The 23,984-nt window shown below is 42.9% G+C and overlaps 1 protein-coding gene across 2 annotated transcripts in view; it reads right to left on the bottom strand.

Moving 5' to 3' along the window:
• The window catches only part of dop1a (DOP1 leucine zipper like protein A), a 122,871-nt gene that overhangs the window by 80,491 nt on the left and 18,396 nt on the right, over positions 1-23,984 (bottom strand). Inside the window, exons 3-10 of one of the 2 annotated variants that reach the window (XM_078405137.1) lie at positions 18,509-18,690; positions 16,241-16,411; positions 14,204-14,393; positions 13,413-13,511; positions 12,245-12,344; positions 9,637-9,719; positions 8,443-8,554; positions 4,877-4,997 (exon numbers count right to left, since the gene is read on the bottom strand). In XM_078405137.1, coding sequence (XP_078261263.1) covers positions 4,877-4,997; positions 8,443-8,554; positions 9,637-9,719; positions 12,245-12,344; positions 13,413-13,511; positions 14,204-14,393; positions 16,241-16,411; positions 18,509-18,690 — 1,058 coding nt within the window. Of the gene's footprint in view, positions 1-4,876; positions 4,998-8,442; positions 8,555-9,636; positions 9,744-12,244; positions 12,345-13,412; positions 13,512-14,203; positions 14,394-16,240; positions 16,412-18,508; positions 18,691-23,984 lie in introns of both variants that reach the window. The other variant, XM_078405136.1, reaches the window with a different exon arrangement.

Below are 23,984 nucleotides of genomic sequence, written 5' to 3' on the forward strand. Positions count from 1 at the left end.
ACACGTGGTCAGTCAAGCAGCAAATAATCTGGTGTAGAAAATGAAAGGAACTGGAATTAAGGGAAGAGCATGCACTAATGCACTGTAAGAGTTGGGACATATGCTGTTGCCCACGTTCAAACTCACACCTCTTTAGTTTCTGAGGTAGACACAAAATGCTGGAGTAACTCAGCGGGTCAGACAGCATCTCGGGAGAGAAGGAATGGGTGATATTTCGGGTCGAGACCCTTCTTCAGACTGATGTCAGGGGAGGGGGCGGGACAAAGATAGAATGTAGTCGGAGACAGGAAGACTAGTGGGAGACTGGGAAGGGGGAGGGGATAGAGAGGGAAAGCAGGGACTATCTGATGTTGGAGAAGTCAATGTTCATACCGCTGGGGTGTAAACTATCCATGTGAAATATGAGGTGCTGTTCCTCCAATTTGCGCTGACAATGGCCTAGGACAGAAAGGGCAGATTGGGAATGGGAGGGGGAGTTGAGGTACTGAGCCACCGGGAGATCAAGTAGGTTAAGACGGACTGAGCGGAGGTGTTCAGCGAAACGATCACCGAGCCCGTGCTTGGTCTCGCCAATGTAGAGAAGTTGACACCTGGAACAGCGGACACAGTAGATGAGGTTGGGGGAGGTGCAGATGAACCTCTGCCTCACCTGGAAAGACTGTTTGGGTCCTTGAATGGAGTCGAGGGGGGAGGTAAAGGGACAGGTGTTGCATCTCCTGCAGTTGCACAGGAAAGTATCTGGTGGTTTGGGTGGGAAGGGACGAGTTGACCAGGTAGTTTCGGAGAGAACGGTCTCTGCGGAAAGCAGAAAGGGGTGGAGATGAGAAGATGTGGCCTGTAGTGGGATCCCGTTGGAGGTGGCAAAAATGTTGGAGGATGATATGTTGTATGCGATGGCTGATGGGGTGGAAGGTGAGGACAAGGGGTACTCTGTCCTTGTTACGAACAGGGGGAGGGGAAGCAAGAGCGGAGCTGCGGGATATCAAGGAGACCCTAGTAAGCCTCATCTATAATGGAAGAGATAATGGAAGAGGAGAATGCCCGTTTCCTAAAGAATGAAGACATCTCCGATGTCCTGGTATGGAACACCTTATCCTGGGCGCAGATGCGGCGTAGACAGGGGAATTGGGAGTAGAAGATAGTGTTTACAGGACACAGGATGGGAAGAAGTGTAGTCAAGACAGTTATGGGAGTCAGTAGGTTTATAGATGTCGGTCAATAGTCTGTTTCCTGGATGGAGACAGTGAGATCCAGAAACGGTAGGGAGATGTCGGAGATGGTCCAAGTGAATTTGAGAGCAGGATGGAAATTAATGGTGAAGTTGATGAAGTCAGTGAGTTCTGCATGGGTGCAGGAGGTAGCACCAATGCAGTCGTCAATGTAGCGGAGGTGGAGTTCAGGGATAGGGCCAGTGTACGCCTGGAACAGGGATTGTTTAACGTACCCTACAAAGAGGCAGGCATAGCAAGGACCCATGCGAGTGCCCATAGCGACGCCTTGGATTTGGAGGAAGTGGGAGGGGTCGAAGGAGAAGTTGTTGAGGGTGTAAGGACCAGCTATGCTGAGCTGAGCTGCGGAGGAGAATATTGGTAGATGGAAATTGGCTCGTTCTGCGGTCGCGGAAGAAATTGAGGACTTTAAGACCCTCCTGGTGGGGGATGGAGGTGTAGTGACTGGACATCCATAGTAAAGATGAGTGAGTGGGGGCCTGGAAAACAGAAGTCATTAAGAAGACAAAGAGCATGTGAGGTGTCTTGGACATAGGTAGGCAGGGATTGGACCAGGGGGGGATAAGATGGAGTCGAGGTAGGTGGAAATTAATTCGGTGGGACATGAACAGGAAGAAACAATGGGTCTGCCAGGACAGTTCTGTTTGTGGATTTTGGGGAGAAGATAAAATCAGTCCGTGCGGGGCTGGGGAACGATAAGGTTGGAGGCTTTAGAGAACGGAGAGCCGGAGGTAATGAAATCAGTAATGGTGTTTGAGATTAAGGCCTGGTGCTCGTCTGTGGGCGTCATGGTCCAAAGATAAGTAGGAGGAGGTGTCTGAGAGTTGTCGCCTGGCCTCAGCCGCGCCAGACTACCACGGCACGTCCCTTGTCGGCGGGTTTGATTTTCAATTTGATTATCTTTAGTTTCTGACCTACATTGGCTATAGGTGAGGTGATGTTTCAGATTTAAACTTTTTAAGCTTCTTTTTAACTATGTGCAGTTCTTGTCGCCCCAATATGAGGATGAGGAAACTTTGGAAAGGGTTTACCAGAATGATGCCAGGATTAAGGAGCATTGACTATTGGGAGAGATTGAACAGACTTTTCTCTGGAGCCTTGGAGGATGCGGGGAGACCCGGTAGAGGTACATAAAGTTATGAGGCATAGATAGGGTACTGTCAGAATCTTTTTCACGGGATGGAAACATCAAATACTAAAGGGCAGAGCTTTAAGGTGAGTAAAGTTTAGAGGAGTTGCGCGGGGCATGTTTTTTTTGTACACACAGAAAATGGGTGCATGGAACGTGCTGCAGGGAGTGGTGGTAAAGGCAGATACGATAGTGGTGTTTAAGAGATTTTTGGATAGGTACATGGTTATTCAGGAGATGTAAGGATTAGGATATCGTGCAGGCATAATGTTTGGGACAAAGACCCATCGTTTATTTATTTGCCTCTGTACTCCACAATTTGAGATTTGTAATAGAAAAAAAAATCACATGTGGTTAAAGAGCACATTGTCAGATTTTAATAAAGGCCATTTTTATACATTTTGGTTTCACCATATAGAAATTACAGCAGTGTTTATACATAGTCCTCCCATTTCAGGGCACCATAATGTTTGGGACACAGCAATGTCCTGTAAATGAAAATAGTCATGTTTAGTATTTTGTTGCATAACCTTTGCATGCAATGACTGCTTGAAGTCTGCGATTCATGGACATCACCATTTGCTGGGTGTTTTCTCTGGTGATGCTCTGCCAGACCTGTATTGCAGCCATCTTTAGCTTATGCTTGGTTTGGGGGCTAGGCCCCTTCAGTTTTCTCTTCAGCATATAAAAGGCATGCTCAAAAGGTATGTAGGTTAATTGGCTGGGTAAATGTAAAAATTGTCCCTAGTGGGTGTAGGATAGTGTTAATGTACGGGGATCGCTGGGCAGCACGGACTTGGTGGGTTCGAAAAGGCCTGTTTCCGGCTGTATATATATGATATGATATGATAATTGGGTTCAGATCGGGTGATTGACTTGGCCACTCAAGAATTGACCATTTCTTAGCTTTGAAAAACTCCTTTGTTGCTTTAGGATGCTTTACAATGTTTGGGATCATTGTATAGCTGTAGAATGAACTGCCGACCAATGAGTTTTGAGGCATTTGTTTGAACTTGAGCAGATAGGATGTGTCTATACACTTCAGAATTCATTATGCTACTTCCATCAGCAGTTGTATCATCAGTTGTATGAAGATAAGTGAGCCAGTACCTTCAGCAGTCATACATGCCCAGGCAATAACACCCCCACCATCGTGCTTCACAGATGAGGTGGTATGCTTTGGATCTTGGGCATACTTCCCTCCTCCATACTTTGCTCTTGCCATCACTCTGATATAAGTTAATCTTCATTTCATCTGTCCACAAGACTTTTTTCCAGAACTGTGATTGCTCTTTTAAATACTTCTTGGCAAACTGTAACCTGGCCATCCTATTTTTGCAGCTAATCAGTGGTTTGCATCTTGCAGTGTAACCTCTGTATTTCTGTTCATGAAGTCTTCTGCGGACAGTGGTCATTGACAAATCCACACCTGACTCCTGAAGAGTGTTTCTGATCTGTCGGACAGGTGTTTGGGGATTTTGCTTTATTTGTAGAGAGAATTCTTCTGTCATCAGCTGTGGAGGTCTTCCTTGGCCTGCCAGTCCCTTTGCAATTAGTAAGCTCACCTGTACTCTCTTTCTTCTTAATGATGTTCTAGACAGTTGATTTTGGCAAGCCTAAGGTTTGGCTGAAGTCTAACAGTTTTATTCATGTTTCTCAGTCTTATAATGGTTTATTTGACTTTCCTTGGCACAACTTTGGTCCTCATGTTGATAAACAGCAATAAAAGTTTCCAAAGGCGATGGAAAGACTGGAGGAAAGACTAGGTGCTGAAAGCTCTCTTATATCTGCATTAAGGAGGCAATTAAACACGCCTGAGCAATTTCAAACAACTGTGAAGCCATGTGTCCCAAACATTATGGTGCCCTAAAATGGGGGGACTATGTATAAGCGCAGCTGTAATTTCTACATGACGAAACCAAAATGTATAAAAATACCCTTTAATAAAATCTGACAATGTGCACTTGAACCACATGTGATTTTTTTATTACAAATCTCAAATTGTGCAGAGGCAAATAAATAAATGACGGGTCTTTGTCCCAAACATTATGAAGGGCACTGTAAGTGTTGGCATCATGTTTGGCAGTCATTGTGGGCCGAAGGACTAGTCCCTGTGCTGTACTGTTCTATGATCTTTGTTCGAGGTTCCTACATCGCCTTGATCACAGATGAAGAAACTTCTTTACACAAGCTGTTCACTGTACCTCGGTTAATGTGACAATAAACCTAAACCATCAAAGGTTAAACATCCCCAGGTGGAATGAAAAATGAAACAAAAAATGATGGAAACACTCAGCACACAGGCAGATAGGAACAAAGCCAATATTTCAAGTCAAAGACCCCTTGTCAGCCCGTTGCAACAAATCACAGGCCTTAAACATTGAGTCCATTTCTCTCTCCATTTCTCTGCCCCATTTACAGCATCAACAGCTTTTTGCTGTTCAATTCCGAGAAATAATTAGTTCTGACAGAAATAATTAACTCTGATAAGTTTGTAAGAAACACAATTAAGTTATACCTGCTTAACTGAGTCTGGTCTTTGCTGTAGGAAGGTTGTGTTTTCAGATTCAGTTCAGCTTTGCACTGTGAATGCAGTGTCTTGAAAACTTCTATAAGTACATCTTCTAAGATTGCTGGCCCTGGAATGACAGAAACAGCTGTATAAAGACACGGTAGGAGGCAACTTCTGTTGAAGAAAGCTTTCACAACGCAATTAGCAACCTCAAGAGTCAACAGTGTTTTATTGTCATATATCCTGAAACGGAACAATAAAATTCTTACCTGCAGCAGAACAACAGGCTTGTAAACACAGTAGACTTTAGACTTTAGAGATACAGCACGGAAACAGAGCCTTCGACCTACCAAGTCCATGCCGACCAGCGATCACCCCATACACTAACACTGGGGACAATTTACAATTTTTTCCCAAAGTCAATCAATCTACAAACCTGTACGTATTTGGAGTGTGGAAAGAAACCGGAGCACCTGGAGAAAACTTACATGGTCACAGGGTGAACTTACAAACTCTGTTCAGACAGCACCTGTAGTAGAATTAAACCCGAGTCTTTGGCACTGTGAGGCACCAACTCTACCACTGCGCTGCCCTTACTCAATAAATAATATAATAACCAAACAAATAAAGTATAATACACAAAAAGCCCAATATAGTACAAAAACAAAACAAAATCCAAAGTCCTTCGGGCAACCCAGGCAGTTCATTGTTCAGTTTGTCATGTTCAGTAGTTTAGTTTAGTTCCAATGTACAGCATGGAAACAGGCGCTTTGAAACATGCTGACCAATGATCACTCATACATTAGTTCTCTTACATCCGAGGGACAATTTACGTCATTGGGACGTGGGAAGAAACTGGAGCACCTGGAGAAAATGCACATGAACATAGGAAGAATGAACAAACTCCGTACAGACAGCACCCACAGTCAGGATTGAACCCGAGTCTTTTGCACTGTAAGGCAGCATTTTTCAGACTCCTATAACTTCTTCCCATTGGCAGGAGTGAAATGGGAGCGTTGCGGTGGTGTGCGTCCTAGATGAATTCCCAACTGGTATTGGAGTCAATTGAACCAAGCAGCATGGCGTTTTCTCAACAATGCAAGCAACAGAACGTTACATTAAGTTAATGCATTACCATAGAGCAGGATGTAGGTCAGCAATGATTAATACATGCTGAATTCCTGATTTTGTTTGGGTTGCTTGAGAACTACTAAGGTTACAGAATAGGGGCCAGTGGCAAATCACTTCAAGCCACTATTTCACTTTGTCAAATAACTAATTATAAAGTGGTCATGGGGTCATAGAGTGTCATATGGAGTTAGCTGCGCCTAACGGCTGCGGCTCTCTGGCAGTCTGTTGTCTTTTTTTTTTTTTTTTTTTGTCGTTTCAGTGCCCGGCGCGGCTTGGCCGCTGGACTTAACATCGCCAGCGCGGCTCGGCCGCGGGACGTTTCAGTGCCCGGTGCGGCTCGGCCGCTGGACTTAACATCGCCCGGTGCGGCCGCGGGACGTTTCGGTGCCCGGGGTGGCTCGGCCGCGGGGCCTTCCATCCTCTTGCGGGGGCTGTGCGTGTCGGTTGCCTCGGTAGGGGTCGAGCTGCCTGTCCGTGGGTGCGGTGGGAAGAGAGGGGAAGTTTTGTTGCCTCCATCACAGTGAGTGGGTGTTTGGAGTCACTGTGATGGATGTTTGTGTTGGGGTCGGGTGTCCTGTGTTCTTTTCATTTTTTGCTGTGACTTGTGACTGCTGAAATTTCGTTCGGTGTTGTGCCGAATGACAATAAAGTGTTGTTATGTTATGTTATATGTCATAGAGTCATACTCTTTTCTGCTGACTGGTTAGCATGGCATTAAAGCTTTTCATTGTACCTCATTACACATGACAATAAACAAAACTAAACAAACAGGCCCTGGTGGCTAACTAACCCATGCCAACCAAGACACCCCATCCACACTAGTTCCATATGTCCATATTTAGCCCATACCCCCCTAAACTTTTCCTATCCATGAACCATCCAGATGTCTTAGTATTAGCGGTGGTTCATTCCACCTTATCTATACCACTCATCTATATACTAAAACTCTTGTTTGTTTGTTGCTGAACTACAGCCAAAACGGTACACAATAGCGCGACAATTTTAGGCCCATCTTACACACTGTCGTCCCTTTGGTGCTAATGGAAGAAGTTTCATTGAAATCAGTGTTATATTTTTTAATTTATTCACATTTTAAAGTTTAAATCTATCTCCTAGGGAGGGAGGGAGGGGGGAGGGAAGGAGGGGGAGGAGGGAGGATAAGGGGGGTTGAGTGGGGGGGGGGGGGGAAGGGAGGGGAGGAGACGGGGGAGGAGAGGGTGCTGCACCAATGCAGGAGAGGTTTGGGCCCAATGGGTCCACTTGGTCTAGTGATTTTATAAACCTCTATAACATCACCCCTCAGTCTCCTTCATTCCAGGGAAAACTGCCCCAGCCTCTGAAGTCTCCACTTATACCTTTTCAGTCCCAGCAACATTCTTGTGAATCTTTTCTGCACCCTCGCTAAGTTAATCACATCCTCCACACGGACTGGCGACCAGAACTCTGCACACAATATTCCAAGTGTGGTCTTCCCAAAGTCTTGTACAACTGTATCAGGACGTCCCAAGTCTTGTACTCGAAACCTTGTCTGATGAAGGCAAGTGTGCCAAATGCCTTCTTCACCAGCTTGTACACCTATGTTAGTACTGTCAGGAAACTGCCTACTTGTACCCACCCCTATATCTCTGTGTAGGAAGGAACTGCAGATGCTGGTTTAAACCAAAGATAGACACAAAAAGCTGGAGTAACTCACTGGGTCAGACAGCATCTCTGGAGAAGAGGTTGAGACCCTTCTTCAGACTGAGTCAGGGGAAAGGGAAACAAGAGATATAGACAGTGATATTGAGAGATATAGAACAAATGAATGAAAGATATGCAAAAAAAGTAACGATGATAAAGGATAATGGCCTGTTCCTAATCAAGAATCTGTCAATCTCTGCCTTAAAAATATCCAATGACTTGGCCTCAACAGCCGTCTGTGGTCAAGAATTCCACAGATTTACCGCTCTCTAACTACAAAAATTCCTCCTTCTTTCTATAGGTGTCTTCTTTTATTCTGAGCTGATCCTAGTCTCTCCCAGTAGTGGAAACATCCTCTCCATATTCACTGTCCCTATTCGGTAAGTTTCAATGAGGTTCCCTCCTCATCCTTCCAAACTCCATGAGCACAGGCCCAGTGCCATCAAACGCTCATCATATGTTAACCCATATATATGACAAACAAAAGTCAGGACCCTGCACCGATCCTTGTGGTATACAACTGGTTACAGGTCAATCAATCCTTCATTACCTCCTTCTTTCTCCCTCTAAGTCAATTTTGTAACCAATTGACTAGCACACCCTGGATCGCATGTAATCTAACCTTCCGGACCAACCTACCATGCAGAACCTTATCAAAAGCCTGGCATGCAGACAACATCTACTTTTTACCCTGACCACCCTCCTCCCCTCCCTCCCATTTACTCATACTTAGGAAGTTATTCCAGTCCACAATACAATACCTAGTTCTGGCTTGTCGAGGAGACTGATGAGTATACGAAAAGGTTTCAGATCATGCGACGGTGTACGTTCTTCCTCTCCGCATCCTTTTCCTTGCAAGATTCCTACCATGGCCTAAAATCAAGATGGGGGGGGAAGAAATGAAGGGGAAATATGTCAACAATCGGTTCAACAAGAAAAATCACCAGGTATGCATCTTCCACACATCCATGCAGCCAGAAACAGGCCCTTTAGCCCACGTCCACGCCAATCATCAAACACCATTTGCATAATCCTACAGGAATCCCATTTTATTTTGTTCACATTCCCATCAATTCCCTCCACATTCTACCACTCTCCCATACAGTCAGGGCAGTTTACAGTAGCCAATTAATCAGAGCGCCTGGAGTTACCCCCCCCAGTCACAAGGAGATGTTTTAAACTCGACATGCAGGCAGCACCTGAGGTCTGGATTGACTCCAGATGTTGGAGGTGTGATGCGCGGAAACAGGCCTTTCGACCCACCGAGTCCATGCCGACCAGTGATCAGCCCGTACACTAGCACTAGTACACACGCACTAGGAACAATTTACAATTTTACCAAAGCCAATTAACCTATAAACCCACATGCATTTGAAGTGGAGGAGGAAACTGGAGCACCTGGAGAAAATCCACGGGCCCATTGGGAGAACATACAAACTCTGCACTGATTTTGTCAACTCCGTACAGTCAAATCTCTTGATTTCCCATTTATAACTTTTGCTTTTGAAGGGTATTCCCATATTTACCATGACCAGACATATTTACATAATTATCAAATGCCACTTTTTTCCAATCTCTCTTTATATCGACAGGACCCCAAAGTTTAATGCACTAAGTGGATTTTCTTTACTTCTGTATCTTATATGTTGAACATTAAATATCTCCCATAGCTGACCTAACTGAAGTTCAAGTAAATTCCTCTACAGCACCTTGATTTTTGGCAAGTCTTTTCCTTCATCCATTTTCAGCATGAACCTGGTTAGTTTCTGGTCACTCTATCAAACCCCCCCCCTCCCCTCCCTATTATCCCCCTTTCCCCCCACCTCCTTTCCCTGAGCCACACCTGATGCACACCCATTTCTCCTACAATTCCACCCCCAGGAGATCTGAAAACCACCATGAAAACCCCTCTGCAGAAAGAATAAGTTATTCAAGGGCAAGAACAATAAATGTACCTGAATCAGCAGGTCTTTGGAAAAGGTATTGAAATAGTAGATCGCATGTTCCTCTGGATTGCTGTGCCTTGTGCTTCTGGGGCCTATAACACCATTGTTATCCAATCCTAAGTAAATTTGAATAGAGTTAAATGCACACAATCAAAATGTGTTCGTAGATCTAGCTACTGCGCCAATGCATTGACTTCAGATTAAGTACAAAAGTGTTTTACTTACCAAATTGTAATCCATTTGAAGAATGCAAAATAAAAAGTTACATATAATTTGTTACTCAATGATTCTAAAATTCTTCAGATTTTTTGGTTTTGGTAGACTAAAATATCTTGACATTAAATGCTTACATCTTAGTATTAGTTGATGTATGTCAATGTGCTGAGATACAGTGAAAAGCTTTTGTTTGTGTGCTATCCAGTCAAATCAAACAATACTGTACATTAATACAATCAGCTGCACACAAAGCCAACAGGCAGAGCAAAGATAAACATATCAGTGTGCAGAATATAGAGTTACGGCATAGCAGAGTAACAGTTCCAGAGAAAAAGTCTAATGTCCACAATGAGGTAGGTTGGAAAATCAGGACCACATCCTAGCTTATGGAAGAACCGTTCAGAAGCTATTCCCGAGTCCGGTGGTACATGCTTTCAAGCTTCTGTATCTTCTGCCGACAGGAGCGGAGAGAAAAGGGAGCAACCGAGGTTGAAGGTTCCTTGATTTCTGTTGACTGCTTTGCAGTGTGAAATCTGATTCTGAATCACACTGCCAGCTTCACATTCTTGAGAAAATCTAAACACACCCTGGATGGTTTATAAAATGCTAAAAAACACTAATTCAGGTTCTCGTTTAAATTCAACACACAACTGCTGCAACCAATTAGAAAAGAATGAAGTGGGAAACTAATCTGAAGACAAGACAGGCCACAGTATTTGAAGATAACAAAAACCACAGTATTTGAGTTTTCCCATCGCCAATCTTTCGACTTTATTCTTTATTTTAGATTTTAGAGATACACCGCAAAAACAGGTCCTTCAGCCCACTGAGTCCGCTCCGACCAGCGATCACCCCGTACTCCAGCATTATCCTACACACTAGGGACAATTCACAATCTTACTGATGCAATAAACCCACACGTCTTTGGAGTATGGGAGAAAACACACGTGGTCACAGGGAGAACGTACCAACTCATTTATAATATATAGACTAATACTACACGCATCGCAATTTGGCTACTCTTATAAAATAGTTACAGAAACATGCAAAACACACAAAAAATCCGACCTCTCCCATTACAAGGCGTGCTTGAAAGACTGAATACATAAACAGACGAGAATCCAATCTATACTCAATGGGCATTCTGTGCAACAGTAGCTGTATGCATCATCTACCACTGTGGATGGATAGGAACTGTTAACTCTTATTAGAGTTCTTATAACTATGATCAGAGTTCTTAATTGGCCCACAGAAAATGTCTTGTGAACCATGTAATATACCATCCAAAAGACAGACACAAAATGCTATAGTACCTCAGCAGGTCAGGCAGCAGCTCTGGAGAAAGGAAATAGGTGACATTTCGGGTTGAAGCCCTAAATGGCTCGATTGTAATCATGTTTTGTCTTTCTGCTGACTGGTTAGCATGCAACAAAAGCTTTTCACTGTACCTCAGTACACGTGACAATAAACTAAACTAAATCAAACTACTTCAGATTGAGAATTAGGGGGGAGGGAAGCTTAAGGTATGAAAAGGTTTAGAACAGGTTTCAAACCTAAATGTAACCTTTTCCTTTTCTTCAGAGATGCTACCTGACCCGCTAAGTTACTCCAGCATTTTGTGTCTATCTTTGGTGTAAACCAGCATCTGCAGTTCCTTCCGACACAATCCAAAAAGGTTACTGATATTCAGAATGGAGACTATTTATCAAGGGAACAAGAGGCATATACTGTTTAATAGGTCTTATTCAGATACACAGTTGTACCACAGCAAGTAGTTCATGACCAAAGAACATCACGAAGAGTGGACAAAGAAACATTGATTACTGGCATATATCGTGTATCTGTACACTGTGGAAAGCTCCATTGTAATCATGTACAGCCTTTCTGCTGACTGGTTAGCATGCAACAAAAGCTTTTCACTGTACCTCGGTACATATCATAATAAACAATAAACTATATAACCAGCTGAACATTGAAAAGAGCGTAGTATCTGGCGGCACAGTGGTGCAGCAGTAGAGATGCTGCCTTACAGTGCTAAAGGTCCGGTTTCGATCCTGACTACGGGTGCTGACTGTATGGAGTTTGTACATTCTCCCCATGAGGTCCCCATGAACCATTTTTCTCCAGTTTCCTCCTTCACTCCAAAGACGTACAGGTTTGTAGGCTAATTGGTGTGGTGAAAATTGTAAATTGTCCCTGGTATGTGTGGGATGGTGTTAGTGTGCGGGGATCGCTAGTTGGCACGGACTCAGTGGGCTAAAGGGCCTGTTTTCGTGCTGCATATCTACATTTTCACCATTCCCCAGAATGTTCAATATCTTCAAATGAGCTGGGAATGGATATGTGCTAATGCCACCTTTTTTAAAAATAGTATATATGTGCAAAAGTGCTTCCAACTCACCCAGAAGCCATGCATACAATCTGCGATTGAGGGACATATCTCTCCGGAGGACCACGTGCAAAGCTGCAGATAATATCTGTATCATATCAGGGCGCGTGGCCTTATGAAACAGAAGGAAAGAAAATATATTTACATTAATGTAGGTTTGATACTGAAGTATGTTTTGCTTTGCAGGGCACCTCCATTCAATCAGCTAATGTGTCCCAAACTTCCAATTGCCCATTACTTCAATTCTCCAGTTCACCCCCTCCCCAACTTCAACCTTCTCCACAATTCTAATGAAACTCAACGTGAGGTATTAAAACACCATTTAAAAAACATTTAGACAGTTACATGGATAGAGGGATGTGGGCCAAACACAGGCAAATGGGACTAGCTTAGAAGGGGCATCGTGGTCGGCACAGACAAGTAGGGCTGGTGCATATTAATATATTGCAGCTGAGTAAACTAAATGCATGAACCAATTTATAACATTCAAATAATAATTAGTTCAGCACAGCAATCCACTGTTTCTCTGCCACTCTAGCCACCATATAAAAACTGTGCTATCTCTTCCCTGACTTTTATTAATGTGTAGAGATGCAATTCATCTTGGTTTAAGCTTTCAACCTTCCTTTACACACTTAATATTCAAATTGAGAAGCTTCCTTTAAAAAAAAAAAGTATGTTTGTGTCATGAATTATGAAATTATCCAAAAGCTGCCAAATGTAATGACATTTGCATCTTTAATGGGGCGGCACAGCTGGTAGAGCCGCTGCCTCGCAGCACCAGAGACCCTGACTCGGGTGCTGTCAGTGTGTGGAGTTTGCACGTTCTCCCTGTGACCTCATGGATTTCCTCCGGTTTCTACCACATCCTAAAGACATACAGGTTAATTGGCCTCTGTAAAATTTTCCCTGAATATGTAGAGGATGAAAAGGTGTGATAACATAGAACTAGTGTGAATGGTCAGCATGGACTTTCCTTGCTGTATCTTTTAACTAAGAACAATAACATTATTCTGTTATAAGGTGTGTAGAGAAGGAGTAGAGTAAACACAAATGTATTTGGAATCTGACGGTGATGCGGTGAGCCAAGTGTCACGTTGTAAAGTTCTATGATTCTCACAATATCCTAGCATTTATAAACTTAACATGTTTTTAGGTTTCCTAATTGAAGTGTTCATACCTGATACAGATGAAAAGGAAAGCAGAACAAGATGAGATCCAAGGTGCTCCTCTGCACCAAGACACTGGAGTCCTGCACCGAAACACTGACTGCTTCAACCTACCAGAATGAACAAGAAAAATAGCAACGTTGTTCAAATCAAGAAAACTTAAAACTACTCTGGATTCAAAATCAATTATGATTGTTAATTCGGCACCCTTATGCAGTTTGTCTCAATGTTTGTCCGATACTTTAGTTTAGACTTTAGACAAACAGCTTGGAAACTGGTCCTTCAGCCCGCAGAGTCCGTGCCGACTAAGCGGGTCAGGCAGCATCTCTGGAGAAATGGAATAGGTGACGTTTTGGGCCGGAACCTTTCTTCAGACTGAAAGATCAGACGGAGTGGGGGTGGAACTGGAGGCGAGAAAAGACCACAACAAATCAGGGCCGGCAACAGATGACATCAGGAAATGGTGGAGCCCATTATGGCCCATTGCTAGCTGGGGAAGGTGTGATAAAAAGAGGGATACAAGGAGGGGAACAGTTTCTTCAGATTGCATCCTGTCACACAAAGGTGTAATATATTAGAACACTAGGAACATAGAGCACAGAAACAGGCCCTACCAGCCCAATCAAAGGAGTATAGTTTGAAAAGACTTTATGACCCAAGTTTTAACCAAAATCACTCAAAATACGTGTCTTCACCCGAAAGAAGCCAATTAATCTTACATCGACTTTTAGATTTCATTCACTTCACAATGACATGGATTTTTTTTTAAAGTGGTCTACATAGTAAACAAAATTCTCAGTACCATCAGCTCAATATCGCTACCAATGATATAGAGTTGGTCTTCCATCGAAAGTTTCCGGTTCAGATGAGAAAGCACAAAGGTGATTCCAGGCAACCGTACAGCAGGACTGGTCAGAATACTCCCCCAAAGTGCACCATAAAACGCAGACTGTTCCACGGCAGCCGCTACCTTCTCCAGCAACGTGTTAGCCCTGTGTATAAAGAAAGACAATTTAATCATTATAAGAATAGGGCATTCATCAGTGATAGACACAAAGTGCTGGAGCAACTCAGCGGGTCAGGCACCATCTCTGGTGAAAAAGGATGGGTGACGTTTCGGTTGAGACTTTTGTTTCAGCATTCATCAGTGCTCCTTTCCAGCAATTTCATTTATCTCGGTAGCCAAACCAATTAGTCGTCTTATTTCTCGGAACATTATTGGCAACGGAGCCAGAGGCAGCAATAACTTGCAAGTATTTTATATAAAAGGAGCCATAACCTGCTCAATCTTTACTGTATGTCTTCAGCAAACCACCACATCCTTGTGTATAAACAGCAGTTCAAACGCATACATTTGATGAGATTCCAGCTCTCAAACAAAAATTTTAAAAGACACTAATGCTGTGGGGCAGCACAGTGGCATAGCGGTAGAGTTGCCTGACAGCGCCAAAGACCCGGATCCGATCCTGACTACAGGTGGTGTCTGTATGGAGTTTGCATGTTCTCCCTGTGACCGCGCGAGTTTTCCCAGGTGCTTTGGTTTCCTCCGACACTCCAAAGATATACAGGTTTGTAGGTTAATTGGCTTCTGTAAATTGTAAATTGTTCCTAGTGTGCAGGATAGTGCTAATGTACAGGGATCACTGGTTGGTGTGGACCACTGAAGGGCCTGTTTCTGCGCTGTATCTCTGAAGTCTAAAAGATGTGAAAAAATGCTGCACCTACCACTCTGTTTTGAACATCAGAGATTGCAGCAAAATAGGTCAAAAGCAGCATCTGATGTTTCACCTCAAAGCAATGGGAGGGATATCTATTATTTATTCATTCATAGTGTGGATGATGCGAGGAAAACTAATATTTATCACCAGTCCCTGATCGTACCTGATTGGTGTTTCACTCCGTTCATCTGATGAAGACCTTCCCACGGTGTAGTTGATTAGAATGCTCCAGGATTAGCACCCAGGGATCAGCATAGGACAGTAATACATTTCTAAGTCTGGGCAGTCTGCAATTTTAAGAGCGAGGATGCACAGCTGGGGGATTGTTTCCAAATGAACGTACAGCTGACCAAAATAGAATATTATAAAAGAGCTCTTCAACAGCAATAAATGATAGAATATGGTTACTAGATTATGCTTAAATGAGCTAATGATATACAGGTCTGTGATATTTTAAAATATGTGCCAAACAACCATCAAGCTCTTGAACACCACACAACACTAACAAAACAATGGGCTGTCTTTGGTTGCACTGAGGACATCAGGCTTTCTTGCTGAATTTGTTGAATTTTTGTCTATTATTTATTATCTATCGTGTTTACAGATGGCACAGCAGTAGAGCTGCTGCCTTACAGCGTCAGAAACCCGGGTTTGATCCAGACTACGGGTGCTGTCTGTAAGAAGTTTGCATGTTCACTCCTGTGACCCCATGGGTTTTCTCCGGGTGCTCCGGTTTCCTCTCACACTCCAAAGACGTACAGGTTTGTAGGTTAATTGGCTTCTGTAAATTGTCCCTAGTGTGTCGGATAAAACTAGTGTGCAGGTGATCGATGGTCGGCGTGAACTCAGTGGGCTGAAGGCCCCGTTTCCACACTGTATCTCTAAACTAATTGGCTTCTGTAAATTATAATTTGTCCCTCGTGTGTAGTCTAGTGCTAGAGTACAGGGTGATCGCTGGTCAGCATGGACTCGGTAGGCCGTAGGGCCTGTTTCCATGCTATATCTGTAAACTCTAAAGTCTTGTCATGTTGTTGCAAATAAGAGTTTCATTGTTCCATTTTCGGTACACATGACAATCAAATACTCTTGACTCGATAAATACGCAGCACACAAATCCTCACCTGTCATAGTATTCAGATCCTTCTTCCAGGCCTGGTAATGTCCCAGTCAACAGTCCCTGTAATCCTGGCTTCAGAGTTTTGCCCAGTGGCAGGAAGTAGACTTCATATAAACTCAGAAGCACAGGTTTAACAGACATGGCCGCGTTGCCAAGAAGTGGGAAAAGGCCGGAACTGAGGAGAGAGTAAAATAATTTCCAAATATTAAGGATGTTACGAACTATTCTCCTCTTCTCTCCTGAATGCACCAACTCTCACCAGAAATAAGATGCAAGAAACTGGAATCTTGAGCAAAGAGACACATCACCAGAGAGACTCGGTGGGACTGAACAATCCGAGAAGGGTCCTGACCCGAATCATTGCCTGTCCATTCCTTTCGCAGATGATGCCTGACCCGCTGAGTTCCTCCTGCACTTTCATAGAAACATAGAAAATAGGTGCAGGAGGAGGCCATTCGGCCCTTCGAGCCAGCACAGCCATTCATTGTGATCATGGCAGATCATCCCCAATCAATACCCGGTGCCTGCCTTCTCCCCATATCCCTTGATTCCACTAGCCCCTAGAGCTCTATCTAACTCTCTCTTAAATCCATCCAGTGATTTGGCTTCCACTGCCCTCTTTGGCAGAGAATTCCACAAATTCACAACTCTCTGGGTGAAAAAGTTTTTTCTCACCTCAGTTTTAAATGGCCTCCCCTTTATTCTAAGACTGTGGCCCCTGGTTCTGGACTCGCCCAACATTGGGAACATTTTTCCTGCATCTAGCTTGTCCAGTCCTTTTATAATTTTATATGTTTCTATAAGATCCCCTCTCATCCTTCTAAACTCCAGTGAATACAAGCCTAGTCTTTTCAATCTTTAGTCTAGTCTTTTCAATCATAAGTTCATAAGTTATAGGAGCATAATTAGGCCATTCGGCCCATCAAGTCTACTCCGCCATTCAATTATGGCTGATCTCTTTTCCTCTCAACCTCATAATCCTGCCTTCACCCCATAACCCCTGACACCTCTACTAATCAAGAATCTGTCAATCTCCACCTTAAAAATATCCATCAACTTGGCCTCCACAGCTGTCTGTGGCAATTAATTCCAAAGATTCACCACCCTCTGGCTAAAGAAATTAATCCTCATCTCCTTTCTAAAGGTACATCCTTTTATTATAAGGCTATGGCCTCTGGTTCTAGACTCTCCCACTAGTGAAAACATCCTCTCCACATTCACTCTATCTAGGCCTTTGACCTGATGGACCTCAGGCAGTAAAGGAACTGTTTTTTATAAATTAATGACTTGAACCACCAGTCCCAATGGATGCGACTAGAATCATCAGTCTAAATTAGAATGGGACACAGTCAAAGTTCCTTCAGGACATCAATGAACACATTTGACTTTCCATAGATTGAACCGACTGAAAGATTCAGCCTGGATATAGGCCCATTAGCCTTAGCCCACTGAGTTCACACCGACCACTGATTACCCATTCTGCAATTCTCACAACTGCCTCCTTAACCAGCTCAGTACCACAGGGACGTACAGCACGGAAACAGGCCAATCGGCCCATCACATCTATTCTAATCAGTGGGCACCCAGCCATTTTAACACCATCTCCCAGTACTCGGCCCATATCCTCATATGCCTAAGTGTTTCACACGCCATTCCAGAGGATTCTTAAAAACTGTCAGCACCCCGGTTTCAGCCACTCTCTCAGGTAATGCAGTCCAGGTACTCACCACTCTAGGTGAAAAAGAATGCCTGCTGTAATCCCCCAAATCTTTTCCCTCTTGACATAACTTCATGTCCTTTTGTTTTACTTACTTTAATAGAAGCATAGCATCATTGATCCTAAGGGACTGTCTAAAGAAAAACGAGCAAAAACTAAGGTCGGCAGTATTAGATATTCATCATGTTCACACAGAGGGTACAGGCTACATGGAACGAGCTGCCAGAGGAGGTAGTTAAGGTAGGTACGAAACAATATTTAAAGGATATCTGAACAGGTACGTGGATAGGAAATGTTCAGAGTGATATGGACCAAATATGGACAGGTGGGACTAGCGTAGATAGGGCATCATGGCCGACATGTGCATGTTGGGATGAAGGGCCTGTGTACATACTCTTATGACTCTATGACACTATGACCATTTGCGGCAATGTTTTTACAATCAAATTACTTTTAATTACTTTGGACATTACAGTGACCTGATGCCTGTTGCACTCATTCCTTGCTTTCAAACATATACTTCAGTTCTTTAAAAACGAATTAACTTTTGCACACCTGTACAAGAAGAGATCTTTGGCCAGTCTTTTAGAGCCGATGATTTTGAAAATGATCTCGTAGGTCTCCAGAGCTTTTCGGTGAACACCACTGGGTAGAGCTGGGTGAAGACACTGGGCCAAGCGCTTGCCAATAGTTAGCTTCTTTGGGACCACTTGGTACTTTGCATTGTTCTGTAAAACCTGCATGTAAAAAACAAAATCAGTGATCAGACACTAGATGTTCGATATGAAGGCAACAATCCTTGCACAGAGTTCAAATCTAGCCAAACCTACGATGGTATATTCGCATGAACTCAGCTGCCTATAAATAAACAGCTTCTTCTCTTCGATTATCATCAAGGAATGTCTAAATTCTGAACATATGTTCACTGTCTCGCAAGTGCCGTTTGTAAAAGCCTTGGGCGGGGGGCATGGTGGCGCAGCAGTAGAGTTGCTGCCTTACAGCACCAGAGACCCAGGTTCGTCCTGTGTGGGTTGTCTCCAATTTCCTCCAACACTCCAAAGACATACAGGTTTGTAGGTTAAATTGGCTTAATAAAATTGTAAAATTGTCCCTAATGTGTGTCGGATAGTGTTTGTGTGCGGTGATCACAGGTCGGCATGGACTCGGTGTGCCGAAGGGCCTATTTCCGCCTGTATCTCTAAACTAAACTAAATCTATACTTTAAACTGTGCAGGAAGGAACTGCAGATGCTGGTTTACACCGAAGATAGACACAAAATGCTGGAGTAACTCAGCGGGACAGGCAGCATCTCTGGATAGAAGGAATAGATGATGTTTCGGGTCGAGACATTTATTCAGACCCAAAACATCGTCCATTCCTTCCATCCAGAGCTGTTGCCTGTCACGCTGAGTTACTTCAGCATTTTGTGTCTATCTTTCGTACTTTAAACCCTTCGATTTAAATGCACACACCACCAGACTCAGGAGCAGCTTCTTCCCCTCCGTTATCAGGCTTCTGAACGGTCCTTCAATAAGCTACGGTACTATCCGGTTCACAGATACGCCATTGTGGACATTGGATTTTGTCAATGGAACAGGTCCACTACAATGCTGAGAACTAGATCTTGCACTCCTCATGCTCTACCTATTGTACCTGTACTTGAGGAAGGATATTCTTGCTATTGAGGGCGTGCAGCGTAGGTTTACTAGGTTAATTACCGGAATGGCGGGACTGTCATATGTTGAAAGACCGGAGCGGCTAGGCTTGTATACACTGGAATTTAGGAGGATGAGAGGGGATCTTATCGAAACATATAAGATTATTAAGGGGTTGGACACGTCAGAGGCAGGAAACATGTTCCCAATGTTGGGGGAGTCCAGAACCAGGAGCCACTGTTTAAGAATAAGGGGTAGGCCATTTAGAACGGAGATGAGGAAAAACTTTTTCAGTCAGAGAGTTGTAAATCTGTGGAATTCTCTGCCTCAGAATGCAGTGGAGGCCAATTCTCTGAATGCACTCAAGAGAGAGCTAGATAGAGCTCTTAAGGATAGCGGAGTCATGGGGTATGGGGAGAAGGCAGGAACGGGGTACTGATTGAGAATGATCAGCCATAATCACATTGAATGGTGGTGCTGGCTCAAAGGGCCGAATGGCCTACTCCTGCACCTATTGTCTATTGATAATGTACAGCATTATCTGATCTGTTTGGATAGCAAGCAAAACAAAGCTTTTCACTGTAACTCAGTACACGTGACAATAATAAACCTAAGCCTTACATACCATGTTGATAACTGAAGGAACAAATATTTCAAAGAAATATCCCATTTCAAAACTCCACCGTTACCTCTGCAATTCTCTAATGCAATTATTTACAGGCATAATTTAAATTTGTAAATGAAACATTACTCTTAGCAAATAATAGCAGTTTGCCCTGGAATTCATTTTATCTTGGTTTATTGTTGTTAAACCCCTGTAAGATGCCAGTTTTATTTCCAGAAATTAATTTAAGGCATCCTGTACAAATGTTTAGAGTGCTTAAAAAATTGAACTAAAAGCCGTCCTCAGCCAGATTATTTTCTTGTACACATGAGCAGAGCCACATTTAAGTCCAAAGGAACAAAAAGTATTCTGCATTCAGGTTAAAGTATAAGATTAACTGTCCTTTAATTACTGAAGTTCAGAGCTGAATAAAGATCTAGGTTTCTATTTGCTCACAATGAGTTTGTGGAATAATATGACAGAAGGTCACATTAGAATGTATTCCTCAATGTGAAATAAATTAACTTCAGTCAGAACGAGCAATATCTTGGCCAGATTGTACATTATTGTAGATGAAATTCAGCAATATTACGTGTACAGACTTACAGGCAGACAAACTCTTTGTTCACACGCATATTTTTCAATTAAATTGAAAAATACAGCATGGCCCACCGAGTCCACCCCGACCATCGGTCTCCCGTTCACACTAGTTTTTATGTTATCCCACTCTCACATCCACTTCCCACACACTTGGGCAATTTACAATGGAAATTAATCAACAAACCAGCATGCCTTTTGGATGTGGGAGGAAGCCGGAGCACCCAGAAGAAACCCTGTGCAGTCGCAGGGAGAATGTACAAACTCCACACACTGGCAACACCCAAGGTTAGGATCGAACCCTAGTCTCTGACACTGAGGCAGCATCTCTACAGCTTTGCCACTGTGCCTCCCAATATTAAAAAGCTGAACTAAAAGCAATCCTCAACCAGATTTGTTTATTGTATCTAGTCAGCAAAGCTGCATTTGAATCCAAAGGAGCTGATTTCTTTCACATGAATTAAGACATTCTATTGGGGTTTTTTTTTGCCATTATATTCCACAAACTCATTTACATCCTGAATTTTCATGAGCTCTAAAAATGCAATTAGAACTCTCTGAATTCAACTACTTAAGTTGCATCAGCATCTCAATAAGAGATTTAGTCCATTGTGTAGGCTGAAAATAAGTATTGTATTATTCTGCAAACTTGAAATTGTCTTCAGTTGCTACATTGGGAAAACAACTGTAGTACTGGAGTGAAGTCATGATGATCTGTTGTAGAAAGCATTATGTATTATTCTGCAGCTGAAATTTGTGGGTGTATTGAACAAGCTGCCAGAGGAGGACATTGAGGCAGGTACTTAGCAACATTTAAAAAACATTTAGACAGGTACATGGATAGGAAAGGTGTAGCCAATTTGGGTCAAACATGGGCATTTGGGATTAGTGGAGATAGGGCATCTTGGTCAACATGGACAAGTTGGGCCAAAGGGCCTGTTTCCGTGTTGTATGACTCTTTTCGCAGCTTTTCACTGCACCATGGTACATGTGACAATAAACTAAACTATGACTCAGTAATGTTTTGTGACTTTGTCGGTGCCAAAATGTGGCAACATTTGTGTACTGCCTGGATGAGGTCTGCTACATGATTTTACCGGGTTGTATGCAAAACAAAGCATTTCACTTTACCTAGCTACATGTGACAATAAAGTATAATTGAATAGCTACTGATCAAAAGTGGTCAAACTATTTAATTGGTCATCAGTAAAGCATGACAGGTATTTACTTATTTCCTCTTCCACAGTGTGCACTAAACATTGTAAGTGATGCTGTAGGAGCCATTTGTGTTTGTGCTAGCTGTTTTAGCATATTATATTATTTTGTATCTTGCTGTAATATTTTTGGACACTTGGGGGTTGTCGTGAGATGAATACATATATGGGCATAATGGACTGGGAGGAGCCAGAACTAGGGGGTATATCTGGAGATGCAGAGACGGGAGGGTTCAGGCACAGGGAGTATGGCGAGATATAGTTCTTACGAGACCTGCGACGAGAGTTAAATTCTTGGAGAGATACAGACCTGTTTGTACTATTACTTCAATAAACGACTAATTAAACTAATACGTTTGGAAAATCTCTGTTGGTCTGTGTCAATATCGATCACTCCCACTCTCTGTGAAGTAATGGTAAGCAGACAGGACTTTATTGGAAAGGACTAAAGTTGCCATCTCATAAAGCAAGAACTACCCTCTCTGAGTGAATTAAAAGTAAGAACTGCCTCTATGAGTGAAACTAAAGTAAGAGATTCTCTAAAGAGCCATTTAAAGTAACAATTGGCTCTATGAGTGAGACTGGAGCCCGTGAATAGACTGGATGGAACAAGGATTGCTTTATTTTGCAAACCTTGAAGCCGAATTAGACTGGACAGGGTCACTACCTGCGCTAATCTGACTAACGGAGATTGGAAACTTCGAGAGCGGGAAAAGTGAGTACAGCATTAAGCTTTATTGGAAAAACTGTATTTCAGAAGGTGCATTGAAAAACAGCTGCTGGAAACCTTGGAATGCTGAGAACAAAGAAGTGAGCTTGCGCATTGCAAGATATCAGTTTGTTTTGAATTCTTGTGCTAGAAACGACTTTACGTCTTAAAGGGATAGTGTACAAGTATGTCTGTGCTTAGATCTGATGTTCAGCCTCAAGGTGGTGACATCAGAAAGGATTCCGTAAAGGAAAATGGTTTTTCTCCTTCATGTGGAACTTCAACGTTTTCTTCTGTCATGAAATGGGTTACCACCCTGAAAAGTCAGCGTGAGATTGAGGAAGAAGAAGAATAGAAGAGAAGACAGTTGAAAATAAAAGGAGAACAACTGAGAAGAAAGAAACAGAAGAAACTAGATGAACAATTGAAAGCCATGGAATTGTTCCGTGAAAAGATCAGGAGACTAAGAGGAAGCAGTTTTGCAACGACTGCAAAACCTGTAGAAGCACAGGTGCAAGAAAATCTGACAACAAAGGGAATGAAAGCCAACCACTAAATTATTTTTTGTTCTGTAACAAAAGTGGTCACACATTGGGGTGGTGTTGGCAGATCATGAAGGATAGACTTCTTAAAGGAGAAGGGAGTCTGTTTTGGATGTTTGAAAATAGGTCACATGAGCAAAGACTGCAAGAGTCCTTTGCTTGTGATGTGTGCAAAGAAAATCATCCTGAAATACTTCACATTGAACTAAACGACAAAGAAAAGAAACCAGAACATACAGAACAGAATGAAAAGCCAATTGCGAGTGATGCTGTTCTCCCATCTCAAATGTGTGGGCATATTGGGCCGGTAATGAAACCTGCATCTTCTCCATTGTACCAATACAAGTGAAGAGCCACAAGGGGGTACAGTGTTGCAAACATATACATTTTTGGATCATGGAAGTTCATCTATCTTTTGCAGAAAACTTGATGAGAAGGCTGAACATTTCAGGACCAAGGACAAAAATTCTCCTGCCGACCATGAATCAAGTGAAGCCGGTGACCAGTTGTCTTGTCTCAGGTTTGGAAATATCTAGTCTGGACAAAGACGATTTTATTCAACTATCAGATGTGTTCACACACAAGACCATGCCTGTTTCTCAGCAAAACATTCCCAGCCAAGAAGACCTGAAACAATGGCCTTACTTGAAGGATATCAAGATTCCTGAAATAGACTCTGGCATTGACCTGCTCAGCGGGACAAATGCTTC

This window comes from Rhinoraja longicauda, chromosome 9 (genome assembly GCF_053455715.1).
Source record: "Rhinoraja longicauda isolate Sanriku21f chromosome 9, sRhiLon1.1, whole genome shotgun sequence".
NCBI lineage: Eukaryota > Metazoa > Chordata > Chondrichthyes > Rajiformes > Arhynchobatidae > Rhinoraja > Rhinoraja longicauda.